This window comes from Mus musculus, chromosome 9, assembly GCF_000001635.26.
Source record: "Mus musculus strain C57BL/6J chromosome 9, GRCm38.p6 C57BL/6J".
NCBI lineage: Eukaryota > Metazoa > Chordata > Mammalia > Rodentia > Muridae > Mus > Mus musculus.
In genome coordinates, this window is record NC_000075.6 from 21,685,307 (window position 1) to 21,709,997 (window position 24,691).

At 48.7% G+C, this 24,691-nt stretch overlaps 1 protein-coding gene across 16 annotated transcripts in view; it reads left to right on the forward strand.

Annotated features, from left to right (window-relative positions):
- The window catches only part of Smarca4 (SWI/SNF related, matrix associated, actin dependent regulator of chromatin, subfamily a, member 4), an 88,125-nt gene extending 69,201 nt beyond the window's left edge, over positions 1-18,924 (forward strand). For 5 of the 16 annotated variants that reach the window (XM_011242434.1, XM_006510117.2, XM_011242438.2 and 2 more), the window contains 6 exons: positions 707-969; positions 14,494-14,602; positions 14,730-14,831; positions 15,548-15,680; positions 15,782-15,924; positions 17,630-18,061. In XM_011242434.1, the coding sequence (XP_011240736.1) occupies positions 707-969; positions 14,494-14,602; positions 14,730-14,831; positions 15,548-15,680; positions 15,782-15,924; positions 17,630-17,662 (783 nt within the window). In that variant the 3' untranslated portion in view covers positions 17,663-18,061. Of the gene's footprint in view, positions 1-706; positions 970-14,493; positions 14,603-14,729; positions 14,832-15,547; positions 15,681-15,781; positions 15,925-17,629 lie in introns of all 16 variants that reach the window. The other 11 variants (XM_006510122.2, XM_006510119.2, XM_030244153.1 and 8 more) reach the window with 6 other exon arrangements.
- The last annotated feature ends 5,767 nt before the right edge of the window (positions 18,925-24,691 follow it).

Consider the following 24,691-nt stretch of genomic DNA (forward strand, 5'->3'; position numbering starts at 1 on the left):
GGATCAGATGTTCAAGACTTGCCTAAGCTACATGAAGCCCTGAATCAAAACAAATAAGTAATCAACAGTAATATCAGTAGTAAAAGTGATAGGAGATGTGCATACAACACAGTGGGCCTGAGCTGTGTGAGCTGCAGCCACACAGCTGCACTGGGGCTCACGTAGTGGCCCAAGTAAAGGTTCTGAGGGTTGGCTGCTAGCCACTGTGGCCACTTGATTCCACTGCACTCCATACTAATCAAGGCTATTACCAACATGTCTGACCTCAGTTCAGTCCCTAGAGGCCACAGAATAGAGCCAGTTTCCATAGCTTGTTCTCTGACTTCTATTCCCACTGCCACATACGTGTACACACACACAATCAATCAGTCAATCGATAAATGAATTTTAGATGGTGACAGAGCCCGGAGCAAGGTCTTCTGGGTGTCTGTATAACTGTGGCTGAGCTTTTGCCTGGCCCATTTATGATCCTGTGTGGTCAGTCTTCTGAATGGACCCTGGGTGGAGCATCAAAGTAAAGGAGCACTAGCCTTTCCTACCTTCAGGAATCAAGTCTGGGTTCACAGTAGATATTGTGCCCTGAGCCAGCCATGCTGGAAGGATGTCAGTCTGGGGGCGTCCTCCCTCCCTAGCCGGGCCCCAAGAGTACGCGTCTCGGCCTCTCTGTATCGACCTGGGTGCTGGCTGTCCTATTTTACCACTATTGACCCTGAAGGCTATCGAGGAGGGCACGCTGGAGGAGATCGAAGAGGAGGTCCGGCAGAAGAAATCTTCACGTAAGCGTAAGCGAGACAGCGAGGCCGGCTCCTCCACCCCGACCACCAGCACCCGCAGCCGTGACAAGGATGAGGAGAGCAAGAAGCAGAAGAAACGTGGGCGGCCACCTGCTGAGAAGCTGTCCCCAAACCCACCTAACCTCACCAAGAAGATGAAGAAGATCGTGGATGCTGTGATCAAGTACAAAGACAGGTAAGCTGAGGCAGTGCTGGAGGGGTCCCTGAGAGTGATGGAGAAGCATAGAGTAGGACCTGGTACACAGCTACACTGGAGGCCTGTGTTTTCATGCCCGACCTAGAACGTCTAGGGATACATACAAGTATCTTCCATCATGACAGGAAAAGAGCAAGTGGCAGAATAGAGAGGCACTATGTGGGTGTCAGCAAAGGTGGCATGTGACGGTTGCTCTGTCTGAAGGAGTGCACCCTGCAGTAGCAGCAGCAGATGCAGCTGTTGGCATGGTGATTGGCACTTAGGTTGTGGCTTGATATATGACGACTGAAGCCTCTGTTCTTCCTGCTGTGTCCGTAGTTCTTCCTCTCCCTGTGTCATTTAGATGTTGTGAGTTTGTGGACCATGTCTTGTTCCTTGCTGGGTTCCACTTACTCTTAGAGTGGAATGTCTGGTGAGGTCTGGCCACATGTGAGACAGTGCATGTTTTCTGCTCTGCCGAAGCCGGCATCAGGCTGTGCTGCTCCTCTGTGGTGATGCCGTGTGGTTCCCACGAAGGCCTTGCCTAGCCTGAGGTGGGAAGCATGAAGCTTGGGGTTTGTTCATCTTTCCATTGCTCGGTGTCTTAATTTATCTTTCCAACACACACTGGCTGAGGCCTGCCCCTTAATGGAATTTTTACAGTAACAATTTTCTGTGACTCAGTAAGCAAATTATGAAAGGGTTTTGTCATCCAGAGAAAAGAGTTATAGCAAGTTGTGAGTCTTCACACACATCTGAGAAGAGTCAGTTAGTAAAACAGTTTAAAGGTGGTTATGGTATCTAAGTCAGTAAGTGCAGATTGTATCGGACAATAGCTCTGTGGACAAAGTTGCTTGCCACCAAGCCTGGTGGCCTGAAGTTGATCCCCAGGACCCACTTGGAGAGAACCAACTCCTACAGGTTGTTCTTTGCCTCCACATGTCCATTCTGGCACAGCTTTCCCAGCTCGATCTGAAAATGTAGTGGGAGCAGTTTAAAAATGAGTGTCAACTACAGTCACTGCCTTCACCTCTCAGGCAGATTCCACACAGAAAGAAAATGGAGGACTGCAGTGTCCAGATAGAGAGTTGTAAAAGTCCAGTGAAAATAACTGGCCTCTGGCTTATGTGTTGTATTGTGTCTTTGTGTGTGATTGCGTGCTTTCACATGCTTGCCCATTCCTATGCTGCTGTTCTGAGGAAACTTACACTGAAGTGAAGGAGACTTGAAGGTCGGAGGGAAGCAAGATGGCTTTTGAAGTGAGCCCTCCTGAGGTTTGGGATAGCCACTTGAGAAGACAGCCCTTGATCCCTCTTACATATCATGAGCATCTTTTCCTTTGAAATAGATTATGGTTGTAAAACTCTGAAGGGTAAAACAGTTTTTTTGAAAAAACTACCAGTAAAGACCTTCCATCTCCTTCATCCCTTCAGTGGGGTGCAGAAGCCATGCCTGTATCACTAATGGCTGAGAAGCTAGAGATCAGAAAATCAGGTTACCACAGGATGTTTCCCTTGCAATAATGCAGATTCTTTTTGGTTTTTCGAGACAGGGTTTCTCTGTATAGCCCTGGCTGTCCTGGAACTCACTTTGTAGACCAGGCTGTCCTGGAACTCAGAAATCCACCTGCCTCTGCCTCCCAAATGCTGGGATTAAAGGCGTGCGCCACCACTGCCCAGCTGCAGATTCTTGCCAGACTGTGGGAAGATGAGTTGCTATAAACATAGACAAGAGGTGTGAAGGCATACCTCCTCAAAGGGTTTTTTGGTGATCCAGTCTCCATGGGAAGCAGTGCCAGGGTTCCTGCATACACAGAACATGGCGAAATGCACACTAAAACCACAGTGGCCTCTGTGTGCTGGTGCCCAGCCTTGGGGTTGGGGTAAGGCTGAGGCAGGGTGATCACAAGTTTGAGCCCAGTCTGACCTACATAATGAAAGCCTATATCAGAAAACAACAAAAATGAGCAAGGGGCATGGATGCCTTACTGGGAAAAGGCACTTGCCACCTGCCACCAAGCCCAGTAGCATGAATTTGATATCCAGGACCCACATGGTAGAAAAGAATTGACAAGTTGTCTTCTGATGTCCATGTATGTGCTTATGGTATAAGCTCCCACATATACACACAATAAGTACTGTTTTAAAAATACTGAGCCGTCAAATTGATCTTTTTTTAATGAAAGAATTGAGAGACATCCAAAAGATCCAAAATTTTGGCAGTTGAGGCCAAGATCTTGAAGCAACTAAACCTCATCCTCTGAGCTAAGCTCAACTCCTCTGTGTTAGTTGTTCTGTCCCAAGAGCCCAACCCTTGTCCATAGCAGCAGGGTTTCAGTCTTCTAGACAGGAAGCATCGACGGGGCATGAAGCTTTGACAACTATAATAGCCTCTGTCTGAGAGCTGTGGGCACAGATACTGCTGCTGTCTAGAGGGCCGTTATCTACAAAGCTCTGTGTACTTCAAGCGTGGGCGAAGTCCGGGATTGATCCACTGTGCTAGACAGTAAGCAGCAGAACCCTCCAAGTGAGCCTGAGTGGTGATCTGCCCCAGAGGGACTCTGGATAGCTATGAATGTTGAACCTTTATTTCTAGATGTGAGCATGACAGTAGTAAGGTCACTGACAGTGTGTGCACTTCGCTGGATTTTAATGTATCTGGAGCAATCCATATGAAAGAACCAAGTGCCAAGGCCTCAGTTTCTTCCATTCTGTACCGTACTGAAAATGCTTCCTTCACCTCATGTCACTTCCATGGTGTGAAAGGTGACTCACCCAGCAGTAGAACAGGACAGTCTCCAGAGAACAGAAAATGTGATCGTAGTGCAGTTGGTAAGGTGAAGACTCTCTTAGAGTTGGTTTGTCAAGATGGCTCTGTTGCAGGGCTCAGCCTATTTTTTTTTTTTTTTTAAGTGAAACCTAAATGCTGCACACCTAGTGAGGCAGTGACAGTGTGCATATAGGACCCTGGGGACAAGAGGTCTTGGGGCTTGATACTTGGTTTCTGTGTGAGTTTAACTAGAGTGGACAGTATCAAGGAATCTAGGCTCCACAGAGGGAAGGATTAAAGGATCGTCACCGGAAGCCTCTGAGTCTGAGGGTGGCGGTGAGCTCTGGTTTCGTTGGAAGCAGGTCCCATCACCCTAGCATGGATTCCTCATAGCCCCAATCACGTGTCACCTGAGGAAAGACAGCCTTGCCTCATTTTTCTGGTCAGATACCACCTACCTTACTCGGTTAAACTCTCTTGTTCGTTCGTTCGTTCTTTCTTTCAATAAATTTTCAAAAATTATGTTTAGGTACAGCAGTGGCTCATTTTGTGTGTACTTTTGACACTTACTTAATTAAACTTGCTCCTAGGAAGACAAGACAAGCTGTTAGGCTGTACATTGTGAGCTTAGGCAAAGTCTGGTAGAAAGGCGGAGATGAAAATGGCCAAGGGAAGTAGCTAACAGAACAGCCACAATTCTGGTAATAAATGGAACTTTTTTTTTTTAAGATTTATTTATTTATTTATTTAATGCATATGAATACACTGTAGCTGTACAGATGATTGTGAGCCATCATGTGGTTGCTGGGAATTGAACTCAAAACCTCTGCTCCCTCTGGCCCAAAGATTTATTTATTATTATATGTAAGTACACTTTAGCTGTCTTTAGACACACCAGAAGAGGGCATCAGATCTCATTACGGAGGGTTGTGAGCCACCATGTGGTTGCTGGAATTTGAACTCAGGACCTTCAGAAGAGCAGTGTTGACCGCTGAGACATCTCACCAGCCTCAGGGATGCCTGGACACCCAGGGGTTTTGTTGGGACTTGGTTGTGTGTTCACATCTGGCCATTCACATGACTGACCTCTGTATCCACTACCTCTGCTGGTCAGCCTGATCCAGACTTACCAGCTTAAATCACAGCCCTACCTCCTGCCCAGAAAGGCATTTCAAGGGCTCAGAGGTCACTTTGCAGCACCCAAGGACGGAGGCCACAGATTGTGTATGACATGCCTGTCATCCAGAAGGTTCTGAGTCAGCACTGGCCTCTGGCATGGCTGGCAGCATTCAAAGTCAGGTCCAATGACCCTTACCCTCTGTCAGGCTGTGCTAGAGAAAAGAGGGGGAAATAACACCGTAGCATCAAACTGCAGTTTTACTTCTTATTTTAGACAAGAGCTCACTATGCAGCCTTAACAAACATCAAACTTTTATTTTTTTTTACTCTTTTAATGTATGTGAGTGTTGTAGCTTGTGTGTGCCTGGTGGCAGAGAGCAGAAGAACTGGAGTTATATAGAGATGCTTGTGAGCCACCATGTAGGTGCTTTGAACCTGTCTTCCGCCAGAGCACTCTGAGCCATCAAATGAAATATTCAGGAAAACGTTTGAACCTTTTGGGTTGTTGGTTGGTTGGGTTTTGTTTTTGTTTTGATTTGTTTTTTAAAGACTTATTTATTACGTATATAGTCCTCTTCCTGTATATAGTCCTGCAGGCCAGAAGAGAGTACCAGATCACGTTATAGATGGTAATGAGCTACCTTGTGGTTACTGGGGATTGAACTCAGGACCTCTAGAAGAGCAGACAGTACTCTTAACCTCTTTATTGTTTTTTAGGCAAGCACTTGCTTTATTTATAGCCGAAGCTGGCCTCAACTTTAAGGAAATCCAATTGCTTCAGCCTTCTGAGCATTGGGGTTACAGATTGGGATCTTTTCAGATTCCTTCCTAAAGCCCTCTACTCAGATATGCAGTGAGCCTAGTTAAAAATGGAACCTGAAGGACCTGAATTACCACAGTGCTTCGCTCCTCCCTACCCTACTCCACAGGGTTTCTCAGCATAGACCTAGCTGTCCTGGACTTCATTCTGTAGACCAGGCTGGCCTGGAACTCACGGGGATCTGTAAGGGTCCTGACTACCTAGCTACCTGTAGTGGAGCTACTCTGTTCTCCTTGCTGTCTCAGGCTCCATCCATGTTAGAGAGCTGCTAGAGCAAGAATAACGCCAGCCAGGCTTGGTGGCGCACGCCTTTAATCCCAGTACTCGGGAGGTAGAGGCCAGCCTGGTCTACAAAGTGAGTTCCAGGATAGCCAGAGAAACCCTATCTCGGGGAAAAAAAAAAAAAGAATAACGCTGTGCCTGGCACGTGTGCTCTGAGCCCTGTCCCCAGCACTGTCGCACACAACAGCCAAAGGCCCATCAGAGAAGTGAGGTGGGGAACACAAGGTCTTAACTTTGAAATCAAAACATGGATGAACGTTAAGAGTGAGGTCTACAGACATGGCTCAGAGGTTAAGAGCATTGAGTGGTCTTCCAGAGGTCCTGAGTTCAATTTCCAGCAACCGCATGGTGGCTCACAACCATCTGTAATGAGATCCAATGTCCTCTTCTGGTGTGCCTGAAGACAGCTACAGTGTACTCACATACATTAAATAAATAAATCTTTTTAAAAAAAAAGAAAATTAAAGCTGGGCGTGGTGGCGTACACCTTTAGTCCCAGCACTTGGGAAGCAGAAACAGGCAGATTTCTGAATTCGAGGCCAGCCTGGTCTACAAAGTGTGTTCCAGGACAGCCAGGGCTACACAGAGAAACCCTGTCTCAAAAAAACCCAAAAAAACAAAAAACAAAAAACAAAAAAAAATAGAAAAGAAAAGAAAATTAAAATGGAGTCAGGAGTTGAGGTTTTACCTTGTCTTGGACCATGGAAAAACAAGGGCACCAAGCAGAATCTTTCAAGTGCATAAGAACAGCTTTTGGAGCACTAGAGGGCGCCATTCATGGCCAGCTGACCCAGGTGTCCAGCCTTGGACCCCTCAGCTGTGCCTGGGCTGCAGACCTCCCAGAGACCTTGCTGCTATGTACTGAGGTCATGGTGACCTCAGGTTTTACACTGTGGGTTGTAGCACGATGGGGAATGGTATCTGTACTTGACATTCCATGGTGGTAGACACACTGCCAGGCTGAGCATATCTGACTCCATCTTCTCTTTTCTGGAAGGTTGAAAGTGGTAAATTTTACAATTATGTTCTATCTCTATGCCTCAGTTTCCAAGTGGAGAACAAGACTGAGAGGTCAGGCCACTGAGTTTCAGGCCCAGAAATAAACCAGAGATTGCAGCACTGCCTGGGACTTCTCAACAGGCCACACTATCTTCTTCTGGCCCCTGCTCAGTGTACAGAGGCAGAAGGAAGATGTTTTTCAGAGAAGAGAGTCAATGCTTGGGGAAGGGAGAAGATGCCTGCTGACAGGCTGTGGATCTTTGCCTGAGGTACTTGGACAATTAAATCTCTTCTTCCAAGTAGAGGGGGTCGTGCTGCAGTCCTCAGGGAAGATGGAGCAAATGAGCCCCCTAGCTTTTCAGCCTCTGGACCTTTGAGTAACATCTGGGCATGCTGCCTGGTGGGTCCAGGTCTGTGGCTAAAACCACAAGCTAGCAGCAGACTCTGGCCAGAGTAAGGCCAAATGAGCCACAGGCCAGGCCACATGCAGCGCTCACTCTGCGACTCAGTTGGGGCAGCCGTGGCCTACTTCCTTGTTCTAGCCACTTAAGGCTCTGAGCTCACCTTAGAATCTATTTGAAAAGGATCCACCTGTCCTGGTTAAGAGACAGATTTCATCTTGGGCTTCATGCCCTGGGCCAAACATTTACACACCAAAGTAAGCAGGCAGGTGATGATGAGACCAGTGATCAGCCTGCAGCTCACAGGCAAACAGGCAGGACTGGTAGGGGGGCTGGATCCCCTGCCTCCTGTTCTCTGTTCCCCTGGAGTCAGCAGCACCCTGTATCCCTGGGAAGGCCTTATATTGAACAAAGGTTCTATGTCCCACTAAATAAGCCTCGACAAGTGGTGTGTAAGCCACTCACCTCTCTGGCATGATCTCCACATCTAGTTACCACAAACTCCCCAGCCCATTTGTTCTGCTAGACCAAAATACCCATTACCCTTTGGTTCCCAGGTTCCTGATGCCTCAAAAAAAAAAAGATTGAGGTGTTCTTTGACACGGAGGTTGCTACAGATGGATTGCTGACAAATTGAGCCTGGGCTGTGGCCACCCAGTCCTGCCCATTGCTGCAGACAGACCTTGGGCCTCCCCTGTCTGCCTCTAGCCTCGGTCAGTTTGCTGTCCATTTGCTCCTACTCCCTAGTCCCCATTCCTGTGGACCTGTAGTCACAGGCTCCATTATCAGCCTGACTTCCTCTAGTGCCATATTCAGGATCTCTTCCCCAAATGGAGGTATTGGAAATTGTGTCCCGTACAGCACTGGGCTCCACAGACAGTGTTCCAGGCTTCTTAAACCTTATGCTCAGATTCCATTGTTGACCAACATGAGACCACAATAAGAACAATAAGCAGGACTGGTCTGTTTATCCGATGCCAGAATATTTAGGTGGTATATACAAGACCCTTGGTTCCATCCCAGTACTGCAGAAGTACACACCCATAGCCCCCAGCATTCAGGGAGGGGGTGCAGAGGCATCAGAAGTGAATTCAAGGCTAGTCTGGGACACATGTGATTCTGTCTTTAAAAGAATTGGTGAGACGGGCGTGGTGGCACAGGCCTTTAGTCCCAGCACTTGGGAGGCAGAGGCAGGCGAATTTCTGAGTTTGAGGCCAGCCTGGTCTACAAAGTGAGTTCCAGGACAGTGAGGGCTACACAGAAATCCTGTCTCGAAAAACCAACCAAAAAATAAGAATTGGTGATTTGGTGGTGGTGGTGGTGCATGCCTTTAATTCCAGCACTCAGGAGGCAGGGGTAGTAGGTGGATCTCTTGAATTTGGGGACAGTGTGGTCTACAGAGAGTAAGTTCCAGGACAGCTAGGGCCATACAGAGAAACCTTGTCCTCAAAAAAAGAAAAGAACAAACTTTAACAGTAGCTATTTCTAACAGCTGAGCTGGTATGGAAGAAGGCCCTGTCCATGTGGTGGCAACACAGGTAAGGGCCCCACCCAGGCTGCTGACTCCCAAGCAGACTTGTATACCAATTCAGGGACTTTCCTGGCAGGGCCTCAGTAATTGAACCCTGGACTCTAGGTTGCATCCCTTTCTGTAGTGATGAAACAGGACAGGAATGAATTAGAGGCAGTCTCTGTTCTAGGAGCTGGCATGAGGAAGCAGCAGTGGCTCTGTCCTCAACTGTTGTCCCCACACACACACACATACACACATCATTGGCTATTTGCTAAAGCAGTGAAACCCAACTGGGAAGCTATGGCCATGGCCCTCGCTCCTATGTCCAGTGATAGCAGGGTTCTCGTAGCTTGGTCAAATCATCCAGGCCCTGGGAGGTTCAGGTTTCATTTTCCTCAGTTCTCACCCACAGAAGCATTTTTCAGAGCTCGTCCACAGAGCAATGGATACACACACAGGGAGTGCTACAGTAGATCTTCCTTGTTAGAAGTTTTGCAGCCGGGCAGTGGGGGCACACTTCTTTAATCCCAGCACTTGGGAGGCAGAGGAAGGCGGATTTCTGAGTTCGAGGCCAGCCTGGTCTACAGAGTGAGTTCCAGGACAACCAGGACTACACAGAGAAACCTTGTCTTGAACCCCCCCCCCCCACACACACACACACACACACAAAAAGGAAGGAAGAAAAGAAAAGTTGTTTTGCAAGGGACAGTTGTAGGCCCCTCAGCCACCTGTGTACATCTTTGTTCCTTTGTGCCTGTTTTATCAGACTTTGTTCACATGCCAGTAATTTGTGAACAGCAGAGCATAGTGTGTGACTCGGCCTGCCATTCGTGGGGAGGCAGTCGGGCAGGCAGGACAGGGTGGGGACGCTGACCGCTGGAGAGAACATCTTGTCAGGGTGACCAGTTCTGACCTGGTGATGTGTAGAGTGGTGGGGACATTCTCTGTGATGCTCCTTCATCAGGACTTACTTAAGGCCCTGTAAGTGACTTAAGATCTATTCAGCTCAGAACACCACGAAGAGAAGGAAATAAGCCATATAGCAAAGGGTTTGCAGTAAGTGTGTGAAACAAGGCCCTCCCCGGGTGCATGAGCAAAGCCAGGTTCTGACCATGACTGGGAAAGGCTGTGGGGTGCCAGCGGGTATGAGTCTCCACGACAATGCTCATCTTCACTGTGCACCCAGAAACACGGGTCATACCAGACATGCCAGACTGTACCCTCACTGCAGAGTAGCTAAGAAAGGAAGAGCTGCAGTGAATGCCCTAGCCTGGGCCATCCATCTGCTGCCAACCTAGTGCCTTGGGAGGGTTTCCTGTGACCAGTGGTTTCTTTCATAATATCTATGTGTCACCCTCATTTCATCTCTGTTGCTCTGATAAAATACCCTGAAGATACAGCTTAAGGGAGAAAGGCTTTTTTTTTTTTTTTTTTTTTTTTTTTTAAGCTCATAGTTCCAGTGCCTTAACTGAGTGTGGCTTAACTTGCTCAAAGCAAAATTTTCTATCCAAGTATAACTGTCATCAGCAGCCTTCACTGCTCATCACAGAAGGAAATGTGGCATTGAGGTTGGGCCAGGCATCGTGTGATAGCACTTACACAAATGGCCAGGCATGCACTGTCAGAGTGTGAACTCCAACTGCTGCTTTGGAACTTTCTAGAATAAGTGGGCTTCGTGGGCAGAGAGAGTCTGATTTTGAAGCTAGCCTGGGCTACATAGTGAGTTGTAGGCCAGACAAGGATATGTGGAGAGAAGAATCCTGTCTCAGAAACAAAAGTAAAATTTTTAGAAGACCTAGAACTCAGTCAGCGTTGTTCCTATGTACAGCCCAGGACTCCAGGATCAAACTGGACATAGATGGCAGTAAGTGTCGGTTGACAACACGACTTAGTCATGAAAGAAGATGTCACCAGGTGCTGGGTTAAGCACCTAGCAACTCAGAAGACTGCCAGGTTTTTCTAGATCAGTGGTTCTCAGCCCATGGGATGTGACCCTTCGGGAATCACAGACCAGGCAGTTCGTAACAGTAGCAAAAGTAGCAATGAATTAATTTTATGGTGGCAGCATTAGGAAGGTTGAGCCTGGGTTAGGTGGACAGCCACTCCCATGGTATTCCAGGAGAATGGCTGCAGCAGCTTTTGTGACCACCTAGCCTAGTTCATTTCTGTCAGTGTAATAGAATGCCCTGCCAAGAAGCAGCTGAGGAAGGAAAGGTTCCTTACTCACAGTTCAGTCTGTCCTTGTAGAGATGGAAGTCAAGACAGGAATTGGTCCTGTCCCATCCACGGTCAAGAACAGAGGGACAAGCCAGGCAGTGGTGGCGCACGCCTTTAATCCCAGCATTTGGGAGGCAAAGGCAGGCAGATTTCTGCCTGGTCTACAGAGTGAGTTCAAGGACAGCCAGGGCTACACAGAGAAACCCTGTCTGGAAAAACCAAAAAAAAAAAAAAAAAAAAAAAAAGAACAGAGAGAAAAACACGTACATGTTTCTAGCTCAGGGAATGAGGCTGCCCGCTCTTAGGCTGAACCTTCCCGTATCAGCAGCCCATGGTCCGCATCCAAACTGCCTGAACATCATGGCCCTGAACAGAGCTGAGGGGGAAAGGAAATATTTGAGAATACTTCTTCCAGGCTCTTCTTTCTGCATTTGATTACCTGAATTGGACGTCTTGTTATTGAGGCTGGGCTTGCTGAGCTGTCTATGCTATCTTGAACTCCTGTTTGGGCTCCACCAACTCGGGAAGTCCTGTTCGTGCCTGTGCCAGCTGTCTTCAGTTAGTATGAACCAGTTCTTGCTAAGGCTCAGGGTTATAGGGATTGTTGCTGCAATCAGCAGGAGGGCTCTGCTGAGAAAACCCCACAGCAGGAGCTGGGGCATGGCTAGATTGGGGGGACCCAGCCCGTGCTCTTGAGTAGAAAATGGAAATTCCCACAGCAGGCATGTGCATCAGCAGGAAGCTGGGCTAAGCCACCTCCATTGCCTGGAGACAAGAAGTGGATCTGTCTTGGCCGTAAGGGCTGGGCAGGGCCTCCTTGAGGCTGACACACAGGGCAAGCAAGTACTGAAGATGTAGCCCTGCCGTGGACAGAGGACACTAGTTCCTGGACACAGACCAGGCATGTCCACACGCCCACATGCTGGATACAGAGGCCAAGGGGGACGAGGCTGGAACTTCTCAAGAATACTTGCTTCCTCAGCAGAGCGATAGGGTCAGTACAAGCTAATGCTGTGGTGCCCTGACAGCTGCTCTGAGGGTATGTGCCAGGCAGGAACAAAACTCCTGTCTGTCCCATCCCTATCTAAGGGACTCTCGTGTCTACATCAGGCATTGTGACCTATAAAACTGAGATGAGTACAGGGTCGGGGAGCAGCCTCTGGCAGGCACCTGACTGGCCTGTTCCTGGTGGCTTCAGGAGGCAGAGCCTCCATGACAAGCGTGCAAAACTCCCATGTCACTGTTTCCAGAAATGGGGACCCACCGGGTGTGTTGAGGATGCCAGGATGGGGCCTGGTGGAGGGCCTGCTAACTCATTTTGATTTTGTGGGGGGTGGGGGTGGGGAGGATCTGGGATAGAACCCAGGGTCTCGTGCGTGTTAGCAAACACACTACCAATGAATTCCATCTGGTCCAGCCATTTAGAATTTTCCTTGAAAATGTGTATATACTTTCCTGTATTTTGATTATATTCACTGCCTTCTTCTCACACTAACTCATTGTCTACCTCCAACTCCTGTTTTTTCCCATCTTTTTTTCCTTTTATAATCCACCAAGACCAATTTGTGCTGCCCATAGACTAATAGGTATGGAATCCACTGGAACATTTGGTTGGTTGGGTTTTTGAGATAAGGTGTCACTATTATAACACTGGCTGACAGGCTTGAAACTGGCTATGTAGACTAGGCTAGCCTCAAAATTCACAGCAATTCTTCTGCCTCTGCCTCTTGAACATTAGAATTAAGGGTATACACCATCTATTTTTGAATTAAGGGAGCTATTTTGTTTTTTTTCTGGTTTTGTGGTTTGTTTGGGGTTTTTTGGGGCAGGGGACAGGCTCTGTATAGCCCTGGCTGTCCTGGAACTCACTTTGTAGACTAGGCTGACCTCAAACTCAGAAATCCACCTGCCTCTGCCTCCCGAGTGCTGGGATTAAAGATTTGTGTCACCCCCACCCGGCTGATTTTAGGATTTTTAAGGAAGAGAAAGCGTAAAGGTTGAGGTTGTCCTTGACTATACTGCAAGTCAGAGTCCAACCTGGGCTACATGAGAAAGAATGATAATGAGGGGGCTGGTGAGATGGCTCAGTGGGTAAGAGCACCCGACTGCTTTTCCGAAGGTCCGAAGTTCAAATCCCAGCAACCACATGGTGGCTCACAACCATCCATAACAAGATCTGACGCCCTCTTCTGGAGTGTCTGAAGACAGCTACAGTGTACTTACATATAATAAATAAATAAATCTAAAAAAAAAAAAAAAAAAAAAGAATGATAATGAGGAATGCAAGGGTGCTAGTGAAGTGGCGATAGAGCGCAGTGCCACAGGGACCCCTCCTGCCTACAGATCGCAGCCTCTTGGCCCCAGTGGGTATGGCTTCCCCACCCCACTCACTGGCTTGTCCTACCATTTGAGAACGTTGAGGGGCTGGAGAGTTGTAGGTCAGGTGGTTGAGCAGGGACAGGTGCATCCTGGCCCCTTGTACCAGCCACTCAGAGAGCCTGGGACACCTGGTCCACTTGCTCTGCTGATGGTTGTGGCTCCACCTGCTCCTGAGGTGCAGAGCGTGCTTACACTGCCCACCACAGGGACCACTGAGGTGAGTGATGTGTGGATGGGCCAGGGTAGCCCCAGACCACATTCCATCCTTGTAGGAAGTGGCGGCTGTCCTGTGGAGGGCCAAGACAGCTGTGCTCTTCCTCTTCCATCTTGGGGTTTGTGCCAAATGCTCTGCTCAGTGCCACCCACCCACAGGAGAGTCGCCCGTGAGGATTGTGACCTCAGTAAGGTGGCCATCATGCACGCAAATGTGGTTTGTATAATATAGAAAGTAGAAACAAAGAAAAAGAAAGTAGGATGGGATGGCTGTGGTGGCACAAGCCTTTTATCCCAACACTTGGGAGGCAGAGGCAGGCAGATTTCTGAGTTCGAGGCCAGCCTGGTCTACAGAGTGAGTTCCAGGACAGCCAGGGCTACACAGAGAAACCCTGTCTCGAAAAACCAAAAAAAAAAACCCTCTGTTGATGGGAAGGAGAGTGGCCTGAATGTATGTACCTTCCTGAGGGTGGCAGTGTAACGCTCCTTCCAGGGCTAGACTTAGAAATGTCATTAGACTTCTCACACCTGCTGCCAGTGGACCTCATTATCTGTCAGGAATGTCCTAACAGTCCAAAGACCTCAAACACTTAAATAACTCGCAGAACAAACGTAGAGATGCTCACCTTCGGTCCCAGCCATTGGGCAGAGATAGGCTTTCTCTTGAGTTTGAGCCCAGTTTCTTCTGCACAGTGAGACTTTCTCAAAAAAGATTAAAGAGCTAACAGGTCTTTAAATTCTCATTGTCTGTCCTTGTGTGGTGGCACAATGTGTCTCTGGGGTGGAGTGACACACAGCATGTCCCCTTACAGCAGCAGTGGACGTCAGCTCAGCGAGGTGTTCATCCAGCTCCCCTCTCGCAAGGAGCTTCCTGAGTACTATGAGCTCATCCGAAAGCCTGTGGACTTCAAGAAGATCAAGGTGCGCGGGTGCCGAGGATCCGGGCTGTGGGAGGACGGCCGGGCCAGAGGGACGACATGGGCAGGCTGGAGGTCATGGTGCCCAGAGTTAGGCCTCCGTCCCTCCCTCCCTCCCTCCCTCCCCACAGGAACGCATCCGAAACCACAAGTACCGCAGCCTCAATGACCTGGAGAAGGATGTGATGCTGCTGTGCCAGAACGCTCAGACGTTCAACCTCGAGGGTTCCCTGGTGAGCACCCACACTACTGTCATGGCACCTATGGGCTTCTGTTTGTCTAACTTGGACAATTTGGTCTCTTCCACTACTGCTGAGAGCAGTGTCCCCTTCCCTATTAGTAAAGGGGCCACACACAGCTGCCTACCAGCCAGGGTGTCAGGTGCCTACAGAGGCAGAAGAGGGAATTAGATTCAATGGAATGATACAAGTAGTTGTGAGCCATAGAGTGGATGCTGGCAGTGGAGCCTGAGTCCTACAGGAGCATAGCATTCCTGAAGCCACCTTTCTAGCCCACGTTGCAATTTTGTCTTTAGTTCTGTATCAGCGCTCTTAAAAGGCACCCCATATGTACCAGGTGTCCTTTTTTGTGACTAAATGGCTGGCAGTGGTCCCCATCCTGCCTCTGGCAGATTCCTCTCACACCTGGGAGGGGTGACTTCTAGGAGATGGGTTTTGCTTTGTTAGGTCAGGGAAATGCCATGCCCACAGAATTTTGTGGAAACCAAAGCAGGAGGGGATGGAGAGATGTGAACCTGGGCGGAGACCATTTCTCTTTGTAGACATCAGGGCCCTGAAAAGTCAGCTCAGTGAGGGAGGAACTGGTCAGTACACAGACCTCTCAGACCCCCCTCTCTCCGGGGCATTTTGACATCCAGGGAAAGGCTGTAGGGTGTCCTTGCTGAGCAGCAGGGCTCCAGTAGAGTCACACAGGCCCTATGTCCTTGCAGATCTATGAGGACTCCATCGTCCTGCAGTCTGTCTTCACCAGCGTACGGCAGAAGATTGAGAAGGAGGACGACAGTGAAGGCGAGGAAAGCGAGGAGGAGGAGGAGGGCGAGGAGGAAGGCTCCGAGTCTGAGTGTGAGTAAGGGGGAAGGGCAGACGCTGCAGCAGCTCACCGCAGACTGAGATGCCAGTAGGCAGTGCCTCTCTTAACGGTTTGCTTCCTTGCTGCCCCACAGCCCGCTCCGTCAAGGTGAAGATCAAGCTGGGCCGCAAGGAGAAGGCCCAGGACCGACTCAAGGGGGGCCGCCGGCGGCCAAGCCGGGGATCCCGGGCCAAGCCGGTTGTGAGTGACGATGACAGTGAGGAGGAGCAGGAGGAGGTAAGAGCGCTGCAGCCATCCTCGACTTAGCCAGTCCCATGTCCAGGCCACTCTGACGACAGACTCGGCATTATGTAACCTAGCTTGTTCACAGACAGCCTCTCAAGCAGCAGGCTTTGGGTTCCTGGTGCAGCCTGCAGAAGAGCTGGGCAGGATAGGACAGGTCTGTGTCTGTGGAAAACAGAGCCACCAGACAGGGGCCTACACACAGAAAGCCTTCCTGCTATGGGTTGCCATGGGACACAGACTGGGTCCTTGAGCTTCTGCTCTGGCTTATATGGGAGAGTTTCCACATAAGACCACTGAATTAAAAATAAAGAGGGCTGCAGGAATGGCTCAGGGGTTAATGGCACTGACTACTCTTCCAGAGAGCTCAGGTTCAATTCCCAGCACACATGTGGACACTCATAACCATCTATAATTCCAGTCCTGGGGACCCAGTACTCACTTAAGGCTTCTGTGGGCACACATGATACACACATGATACACACATGATACATGCAGGCAAAACACTGATACACATAAAAATAATTTTACAAAAATGGGGAGGGGCTGGAGAAATGGCTCAGTCCTTAAGAGCATTACTGCTTTTGTGGAAGACCAGAGTTCAGTTCCCAGCTCACATTCGTGCTTCACACTGCCTGTACTTTAAGCACCAGGACATCATAGGCTCCAACCTCCACGGGCCCATGCCCACACACAGACATAACGCTACATAAGTAAAAGTAAAAGTAAGCCAGGTATGATGGTTCATGGACAGCTTCATTCCCGGCAGTCAGGAGGCAAAGGCAGGCTCTCTTAAGTTTTAGGCTGGCCTGGTACACATAGCAAGTTCCAGGCCAGCCAGGGCTATATAGAGACCCTAATTTTTTAGAGGGCTTTCTTGTTTATTTTGCCTGCATGTATGGATGTGTGCCACTGTGTGCCTGGTGATCGTGGCGGCTAGAAGAACGCATTGGATCCCCTGGAACTGGAGTTCCAGGGTGTTATGTGAACACCCACTATGTGGGTTCTCAGGAGTGAATTCGTGTCCTTTGTAAGAGCAGCCAGTTTTCTTAGCTATTGAGTCGTCTCTCCAACCCTAAAAATGACTCTTAATAAGATAATGGCTGCAGGCATAGTAGTAAACTCCCGTGATCCCAGGCCTTGGGAGGTAGAAGCCGGAAGATCAGGAGGCGTTCATGACCATCCTTGGTTGCCTAGCAAGTTTGAGGCCAGCCTGAGCTCTATTAGACCAAAATGGCAGTCAGAAGACATGTTCATACTCAAGAATGGCTATAATGAGTGGCTGCCTCTTATGGGGTTCCATGTTGGCCTGTCCCTACCATGGTGCAGGGCAAGGTCCAAGTTTTGATGCAGTTTTCTTTTTTTTTTTTTCAAAGATTCATTTATTTATTTATTATATGTAAGTATACTGTAGCTGTCTTCAGACACTCCAGAAGAGGGAGTCAGATCTCGTTAAGGATGGTTGTGAGCCACTATGTGGTTGCTGGGATTTGAACCCAGGACCTTTGGAAGAGTAATCAGTGCTCTTAACTGCTGAGTCGTCTTGCCAGCCTCCTTGATGCAGTTTTTTTTTTTTTGCCACAGTAAGATAATTTATCCCTTAAGGATCTAGGCCCTTCCACAGCATTGAGAACACCATGGACAAGGGAGAGTGCCTAGGCCGCAGCCTACTCACAAACTATTCCCCCTGTTCTTTCAGGACCGCTCAGGAAGTGGCAGTGAGGAAGACTGAACCAGACATTCCTGAGTCCTGACCCCGAGGCGCTCGTCCCAGCCAAGATGGAGTAGCCCTTAGCAGTGATGGGTAGCACCAGATGTAGTTTCGAACTTGGAGAACTGTACACATGCAATCTTCCACATTTTTAGGCAGAGAAGTATAGGCCTGTCTGTCGGCCCTGGCCTGGCCTCGAGTCTCTACCAGCATTAACTGTCTAGAGAGGGGACCTCCTGGGAGCACCATCCACCTCCCCAGGCCCCAGTCACTGTAGCTCAGTGGATGCATGCGCGTGCCGGCCGCTCCTTGTACTGTATCTTACTGGACAGGGCCAGCTCTCCAGGAGGCTCACAGGCCCAGCGGGTATGTCAGTGTCACTGGAGTCAGACAGTAATAAATTAAAGCAATGACAAGCCACCACTGGCTCCCTGGACTCCTTGCTGTCAGCAGTGGCTCCGGGGCCACAGAGAAGAAAGAAAGACTTTTAGGAACTGGGTCTAACTTATGGGCAAAGTACTTGCCTTGCCAGGTGTATGGGTTTTGCATTCCCATCACCCACACACCCTAAACAAGCCAAGTCAGTGAGCTTCAAGTTAGAGCCTCCACCTCAATGTGTACGTGGAAAGCAATCAAAGATGATGCCTAGCATCCACCTCTGGCCCTCATGTGCAGATGTACACACACTGAATTACATACACGGGACACACACATCCACACGGAGGCAGTCCATGACTTGCACTGGGGAGATGGTACCATAGGCGAAAGTGCCACAGGCACAGGGCCAGGCTAATTTAGTCCTGCAGTCCTGTGCTCTTAAGATGAAGGCACAAAGAGGAACCCCAGGCGCTCCAACTAGCATGCCAGGCAGTGACAAGACCCTGCTTCAAATGAATCAGAGCCCACATTCAGTATTGCCCTCTTACCCGATGCGATGCCCATGCCCTCACATATGAATGTGTATATATACATACATACGTAAAATAATTCTTTTTTAAATTATAGACATTTTTGTGTGAATGTTTTGCCTGAATGTGTGTGTGTGTGTGTGTGTGTGTGTGTGTGTGTGTGTGTGTGTATCAAGTACATTCCTAGAGCCTACAGAGGTCAAGGGAGGGCATTGGATCTGGAACTGGAGTCACATGAGGCTGTGAGCAACTGTGTGGGTTCCTGGGCCTTTGCAACAGCAGTTAGTACTCTTCACCACTGAGCCATTTCTCCAATCTCAAAAAGAAGCATTCTTTTAAATGAAGACTGAAATAAATAAGTAGGACTTGCCTTGGTTCTGTGCCTATAAGCCCCAGTTCTGCCTGCAGCCCTTTTGCCCTCCAGTTCTCCATTACCGCTCAGTCTTTGGCCATCCGTAGCTACCAGCTGCCTTGGGAGCCACAGTTGTGTGACAGCTCTAAGGCGAAAGGGGAAGTGTTGTACTCCAAGAGAAGTGTTGTACTCCACTCCAGTGGTGGAAGTTTGTCCCAAGGTCTTACAGCTCTGAAGAGAAAGGTCTCCTGGAAGTCTAGAGCCAAGGAATACCACAGAGACACACTGTACAACAAACCCCACAGGAGACTTCCCAGGAGGGAAAGATCCGAGAGTGTGGCAGCAGAGGCAAAGATCTCCGATTTCAAGGCCTGTATAGTGAATTCCAAGATTCATAGGGTTCATAGGCCCTGTCTCAAAATAACAAAAAATTTGTTCTGGGGCCAGGCATATAGTATACACCTTTAATCCCAGGAGGCAAAAGCTGGTGGATTTATTCATTTCTTTATTTTCGGTTTTTCAAGGTAGAGTTTCTCTTGTGTAGCCATGGCTGTCCTGGAACTCTGTGGAGACCAGTAGGCCTTGAACTCACAGAGATCACCTGCCTCTGCCTCTCAAGTGCTGGGATTAAAGTTCTACCAAGGCTGCTTTATATTGTTATGAGACAGTTTCACGTAGGCCAGGGTGACCTTAAACTTGGTATGGAGGTGCAGCTTGCTGTTAACTCATGATGATCCCAAATGCTGAGATTGCAGGCCTGTACCACCTAGCTAGTGCTCTTGAATTTATCTTCCAAGGCCAACCTGGTCTACAGAGTAAGTTTCAAGACAGCCTGGGCTATACAAGAAGGGAATACAGAGAAGCTGTCTTGGGGGAAAAATTAAAGAGTTCTAGGAGTCAGGCGGTGGTGGCGCACACCTTTAATCCCAGCACTTGGGTGGCAGAGGCAGGCAGATTTCTGAGTTCGAGGACAGCCAGGGCTACTCAGAGAAACCCTGTCTCAAAAAAACAAGAAAAAAAAAAAAAAAAAAAAAAAAGAGTTCTAGGGACTGGAGAGCAGTTAAGAGCACTGGGTACTCTTCCAGAGGATCTAAGTTCAATTCCCAGCACCCACACACAGGCTCACAACCATTTGTTCCTCCAGTCCTAGGAGGTTCAGTGCCCACTTCTTGCCTCGGGGTACTGCATGCATATAGCCCACAAGATATACATAGCAAAGCACATAAACTAAACATGAGTTCTACAGTCAGGCGGAGTGATGCATGCTTCCAGTCCCTGCAGGGGTGGGAAGATCTCTGCATTCAATAGTAGCTTAGTGTACATAGCAAGTACTGCATGATGAGAACTTGTCTCCAAATTCAAAAAAGTGTCCTGGGGACCAGAGAGCTAGCCTAGCAGTTACAGGTACTTGCTGCCAAGCCTGACAGGCTGAGTTTGCTTTGCAGAGTCCAGGTGGAGGAAGGAGAGATTCCACTCCCTCAGGTTGAATCTCTCTGGTGTCAGGTGTGCTATGCCTTTATGCCAGTTTCCTAGACCACCACAATTCAAAACACGTTTATTCATTATTATTTTATGTATATGAGTTAGCCTAGGAGTTCTTGAACTCTAAACACAGTTTTTTTAATGGAATGTAGTAAAATGTGGGTCTTGGGTTGGTTGGAGAGATGGCTCAGTAGCTAAGTACATTTGCTGTTCCTGCAGAGGACCCAGATTTGGTTTGCAGAGCTCACATGGCAGCTCACAGCACCAGGCACGCGCACATGGTACATGCAGGCTAACTCATATACGTAAAATAAAAATGACTAAATGGGCTTTGAATTGTAGTCCGGGCAGCAAGCTGTGTAAAGGCATAGAACGCACAGCCTGCCCAGTTGGTGAAGGCAACAATCCACTCCCATAAGTTTCTCCCCTTCACATATGAGCCCCCTACACACATTAAATACATCCATACATATGTGCATACATGTAAAAGTGAGCCCTTCACAGGGAAGGCAAAACAGACCAGAGTGGTTATTCATTATAAAGAGCAGCAAAGTCCAAAATCACCCCAACAGGCTCTATGTGACCTTTCGTCTCTTCTGTCAGAAGTATAGAGCAGATGGAAACCGTGGTGCAACCCTTTAATCCCAGCACTCAGGAGGCAGGCACACGCAGATCTCTGAGTCTGAGGCCAGCCTGGTTTACACAGCAAGTACCAGGATGGCCAGGGCTACGCAGAAACCCTGTCTAAAAAAAAAAAAAAAGAAAGAAAGAAAGAAAGGGAGAGAGAGAGGGAGAGAGATTATAGCTGCTGCTTCAGGATCAGAAAGCTCCCGTGTCTTTGAATTTCACTATAAACACCCATACATCCAGCTGTGCTGCACAACTGAATGGCTGGTTCGTGATGCCAGAATCTGTCCTTTCTCATCTGAGAGGCAAGAAGCTAGGATTGGGTTTAGAAGAAAGTGAAGTGACCTAATGCAGGCACCAGGTATACTTTGGATTGAGCATCACGTGCACAGCCAGGTGTCATAGGGCCATGGGCCATGGGGATGACAGACAGGTCAGAGTAGTAGTCCTAAACTGCCCTTTGCCTGAAGTTGGTGACGCCCCTTCCGGCCCCACCCCTGCTGGCTTATGATGGCCTTTTCCTCCCCCCTGCTGGCCCCACTCAGTACCTGAGCCTTCCAGATTGCTGAGTCTGAAGGTTTCTATCCATTTCACAGGTAGTCCAGGTGGGGGCCACCCCACAAGCTCCACCCAAAAGTCACATTCCAAACTACAGGGAAGTCCCCAGGTCCTTCTTCCCTTGAATCCCAGCAGATTTCTGCACTGTGTCATAGAAGACACAACCTGCTCGATTCGGATGAGCAGGGCTGTGTGCCACCCAGTGTGTAGAGCACTCAGCTTTCCTGGGATGCACTCCAGCATTCCATAAACCTGTCCTGTGATACCCACAGGCACCGCCCATCACACCACCACCCAACAAAAGCCCAGCTGTGCTGGTGCACGCCTTTAATCCCAGCACTTGGGAAGCAGAGGCAGATGAATCTCTGAGTTTGAGGCCAGCCTGGGCTACAAAGTGAGTTCCAGGACAGCCAGGGCTACACAGAGAAACCCTGCAGACAAAACACGTTATAAAAAATAAAAAACAAAATTATGATTAAAAAGAAAAAAAACACTCTGGGCCTGGCAAGATGACACATGCCTCTAAATCCATCACTCAGGAAGCAGAGGCAAGTGATCTCTGTGAGTTTGAGGCTAACCTGGGTTACATAATGAGACCCTGTCTCAAAGACAAAAAAAAAAAAAAAATCGGGCTACCAGGATAGCTAAGGCAGGTAAAGGGGCTCGCTGCTGACTCTGACCACCCATGGTAGAAAATGAAAGCAAGATTAGTGCATTTAAAGACGTTCCCACAACTGTAGACATTGATGGGTTAAGTCTTTGCTTTTGGCTATTGTTGCATCTATATGCTGAGTTTTATGTCCTGATCGGTACTTACATCATGGAGTCAGTTATGCTAAGGCTGGGCACCAGTTACCATGTGGGTGCTGGGAACTGTTGAAGTCTAGGAATTGCCCCACAAACCACATGGACAACAGTGTCAATCAAATAGGTGTAGTTTATTGAACACACACCTCAGGACTGATTGATTGGGGATGCAGGTTAGAGTTGGGAGCTGAGACTGCAACCCCCAGCCAGAATGCCACATAGCTCTTTTGTTTGTTTGTTTTGCTGTTTGTTTTGTTTTGTTTTTCGAGACAGGGTTTCTCTGTATAGCCCTGGCTGTCCTGGAACTCACTCTGTAGACCAGGCTGGCCTCGAACTCAGAAATCTGCGGAAAGCAAGTGCGGCCTCATGAGCCAAGATGGCACCCAGGTCCTGTGAAACCCACATGTTTACTACCTTGCCCAAACTGCGCAGTGAACCTGCATGCGTAAGCTGCCTGCCAAGTTAGATTATTCCTCGTGATCAGGATCTGTCAGCCTATTTGTGACCGACCTGAGCTCGTGCCTGGAGCATGTGTGATTCTGATTGGATGAGGTAGTGTGGAGTGAGATGAGCTCCGTTGCCCCTACTGTATAAATATAGCCCTTGCCCTAAGTAAAAAGGCTGCAAGTAAAACGAAGGAAGCTGCGTGAACTCGTCTTGGTGTCCGTGCTGTTCCTGTCTCTGCGAGTTGGAGACTGTAGCAGAAATCTGCCTGCCTCTGCCTCCCAAGTGCTGGGATTAAAGACTTGTGCCACCACCGCCCGGTGCCACATAGCTTATAAGCCTAGAATCCACAAACATCTGTGACAAATTATCCTGCCAATCAGCATTTGGGGACAGTGGCCTTCCTTAGAAATATGTATTTCAGAGCTGGAGAGATGGCTCAGTGGTTAAGAGCACCGATTGCTCTTCCAAAGGTCCTGAGTTCAATTCCCAGCAACCACATGGTGGCTCACAACCATCCGTAATGAGATCTGATGCCCTCTTCTGGTGTGTCTGAAGACAGCTACAGTGTACTTCGATATAACAATAAATAAATAAATTTATTTGTTTGTTTTTTTGAGACAGGGTTTCTCTGTGTATCTCTGGCTGTCCTGGAACTCACTTTGTAGACCAGGCTGGTCTCAAACTCAGAAATCTGCCTGCCTCTGCCTCTCAAGTGCTGGGATTAAAGGTGTGCACCACCATGCCCGGCCTGTTTGTTTGTTTAAAGATTTATTTATTTAATTTTATGCATACGAGTACACTGTATCTGTCTTGAGACACACCAGAAGAGGGCATCAGATCCCATTGTAGATGGTTGTGAGCCACCATGTGGTTGCTGGGAACTGTACTCAGGACCTTCGCAAGAGCAGTCAATGCTCTTAACCACTGAACCATCTCTCCAGCCCAGTTTGTTTGTTTGTTTGTTTTAAAGAGTTGTTTATTTATTTTATGTATGTGAGTACACTGTAGATGTCTTCAGACACACCAGAAGAGGGTATCCTATCCCATTACAGATGGTTGTGAGCCACCATGTAGTTGCTGGGAATTGAACTCAGATCCTCTGGAAGAGCAATCGGTGCTCTTAACCACTGAGCCATCTCTCCAGCCTCCCAGTTTGTTTTTTTAATTGCTATTTTGTTTTGAGACAGGTCTGCTCTACATAACCCTGGCTGTCCTAGAACTCACTATGTAGGTCTGGCTTAGCCTCTGGCTAGCTTCAAACTCAGCTTTGCCTGTCTCTGCCTCCCAAGTGCAGAGCCACCACAGCCTGCTTAGCCCCGAATTCTAGATCTTCCTCCTCCACCCTTAAATGCTAGGATTGGAGGCGTATGCTGTGTCCACTTTCTGTGGGCTGGGCATGGCAGCAGGCCTGATTACACGCTGAGCAAGCACTGTACCAGCTGAATCCCAGCCCTGCACCTCTCCTGAAGGCTTTCCAGAACCTCCTTCTCCTACCTGCCCCAAATACAGTTCTGTTTGTTCCCATGAAGCACCACTCTCCCAGTCTCTGGGACCCTTATTCCACTCCCTATCAATGTGTCAAACCACTCTGGGTGAGACCAGGGGTTAGTGAGACCCTCATCTGGTAGTCAGCATAGATCCCAAAGACCCCCAGGCTTCACTGCTGGGCAGACAGCTCATTGCTTAGTGATAACCACTTGCTGAAGACATCCTGGTTCCTAGGAAGCCACACATGGGCAGTGTACTAACTGAAGGTTCATGGTCTCCCCTGGGGTAGCCCTCTACAAAGCAGGGTCTCACTGTCCTGTCCTGGAACTCTGCAGACCAGGCTGGCCTCCAGTCCAAAGAGATCCTCCTGCCCCTGCCTCC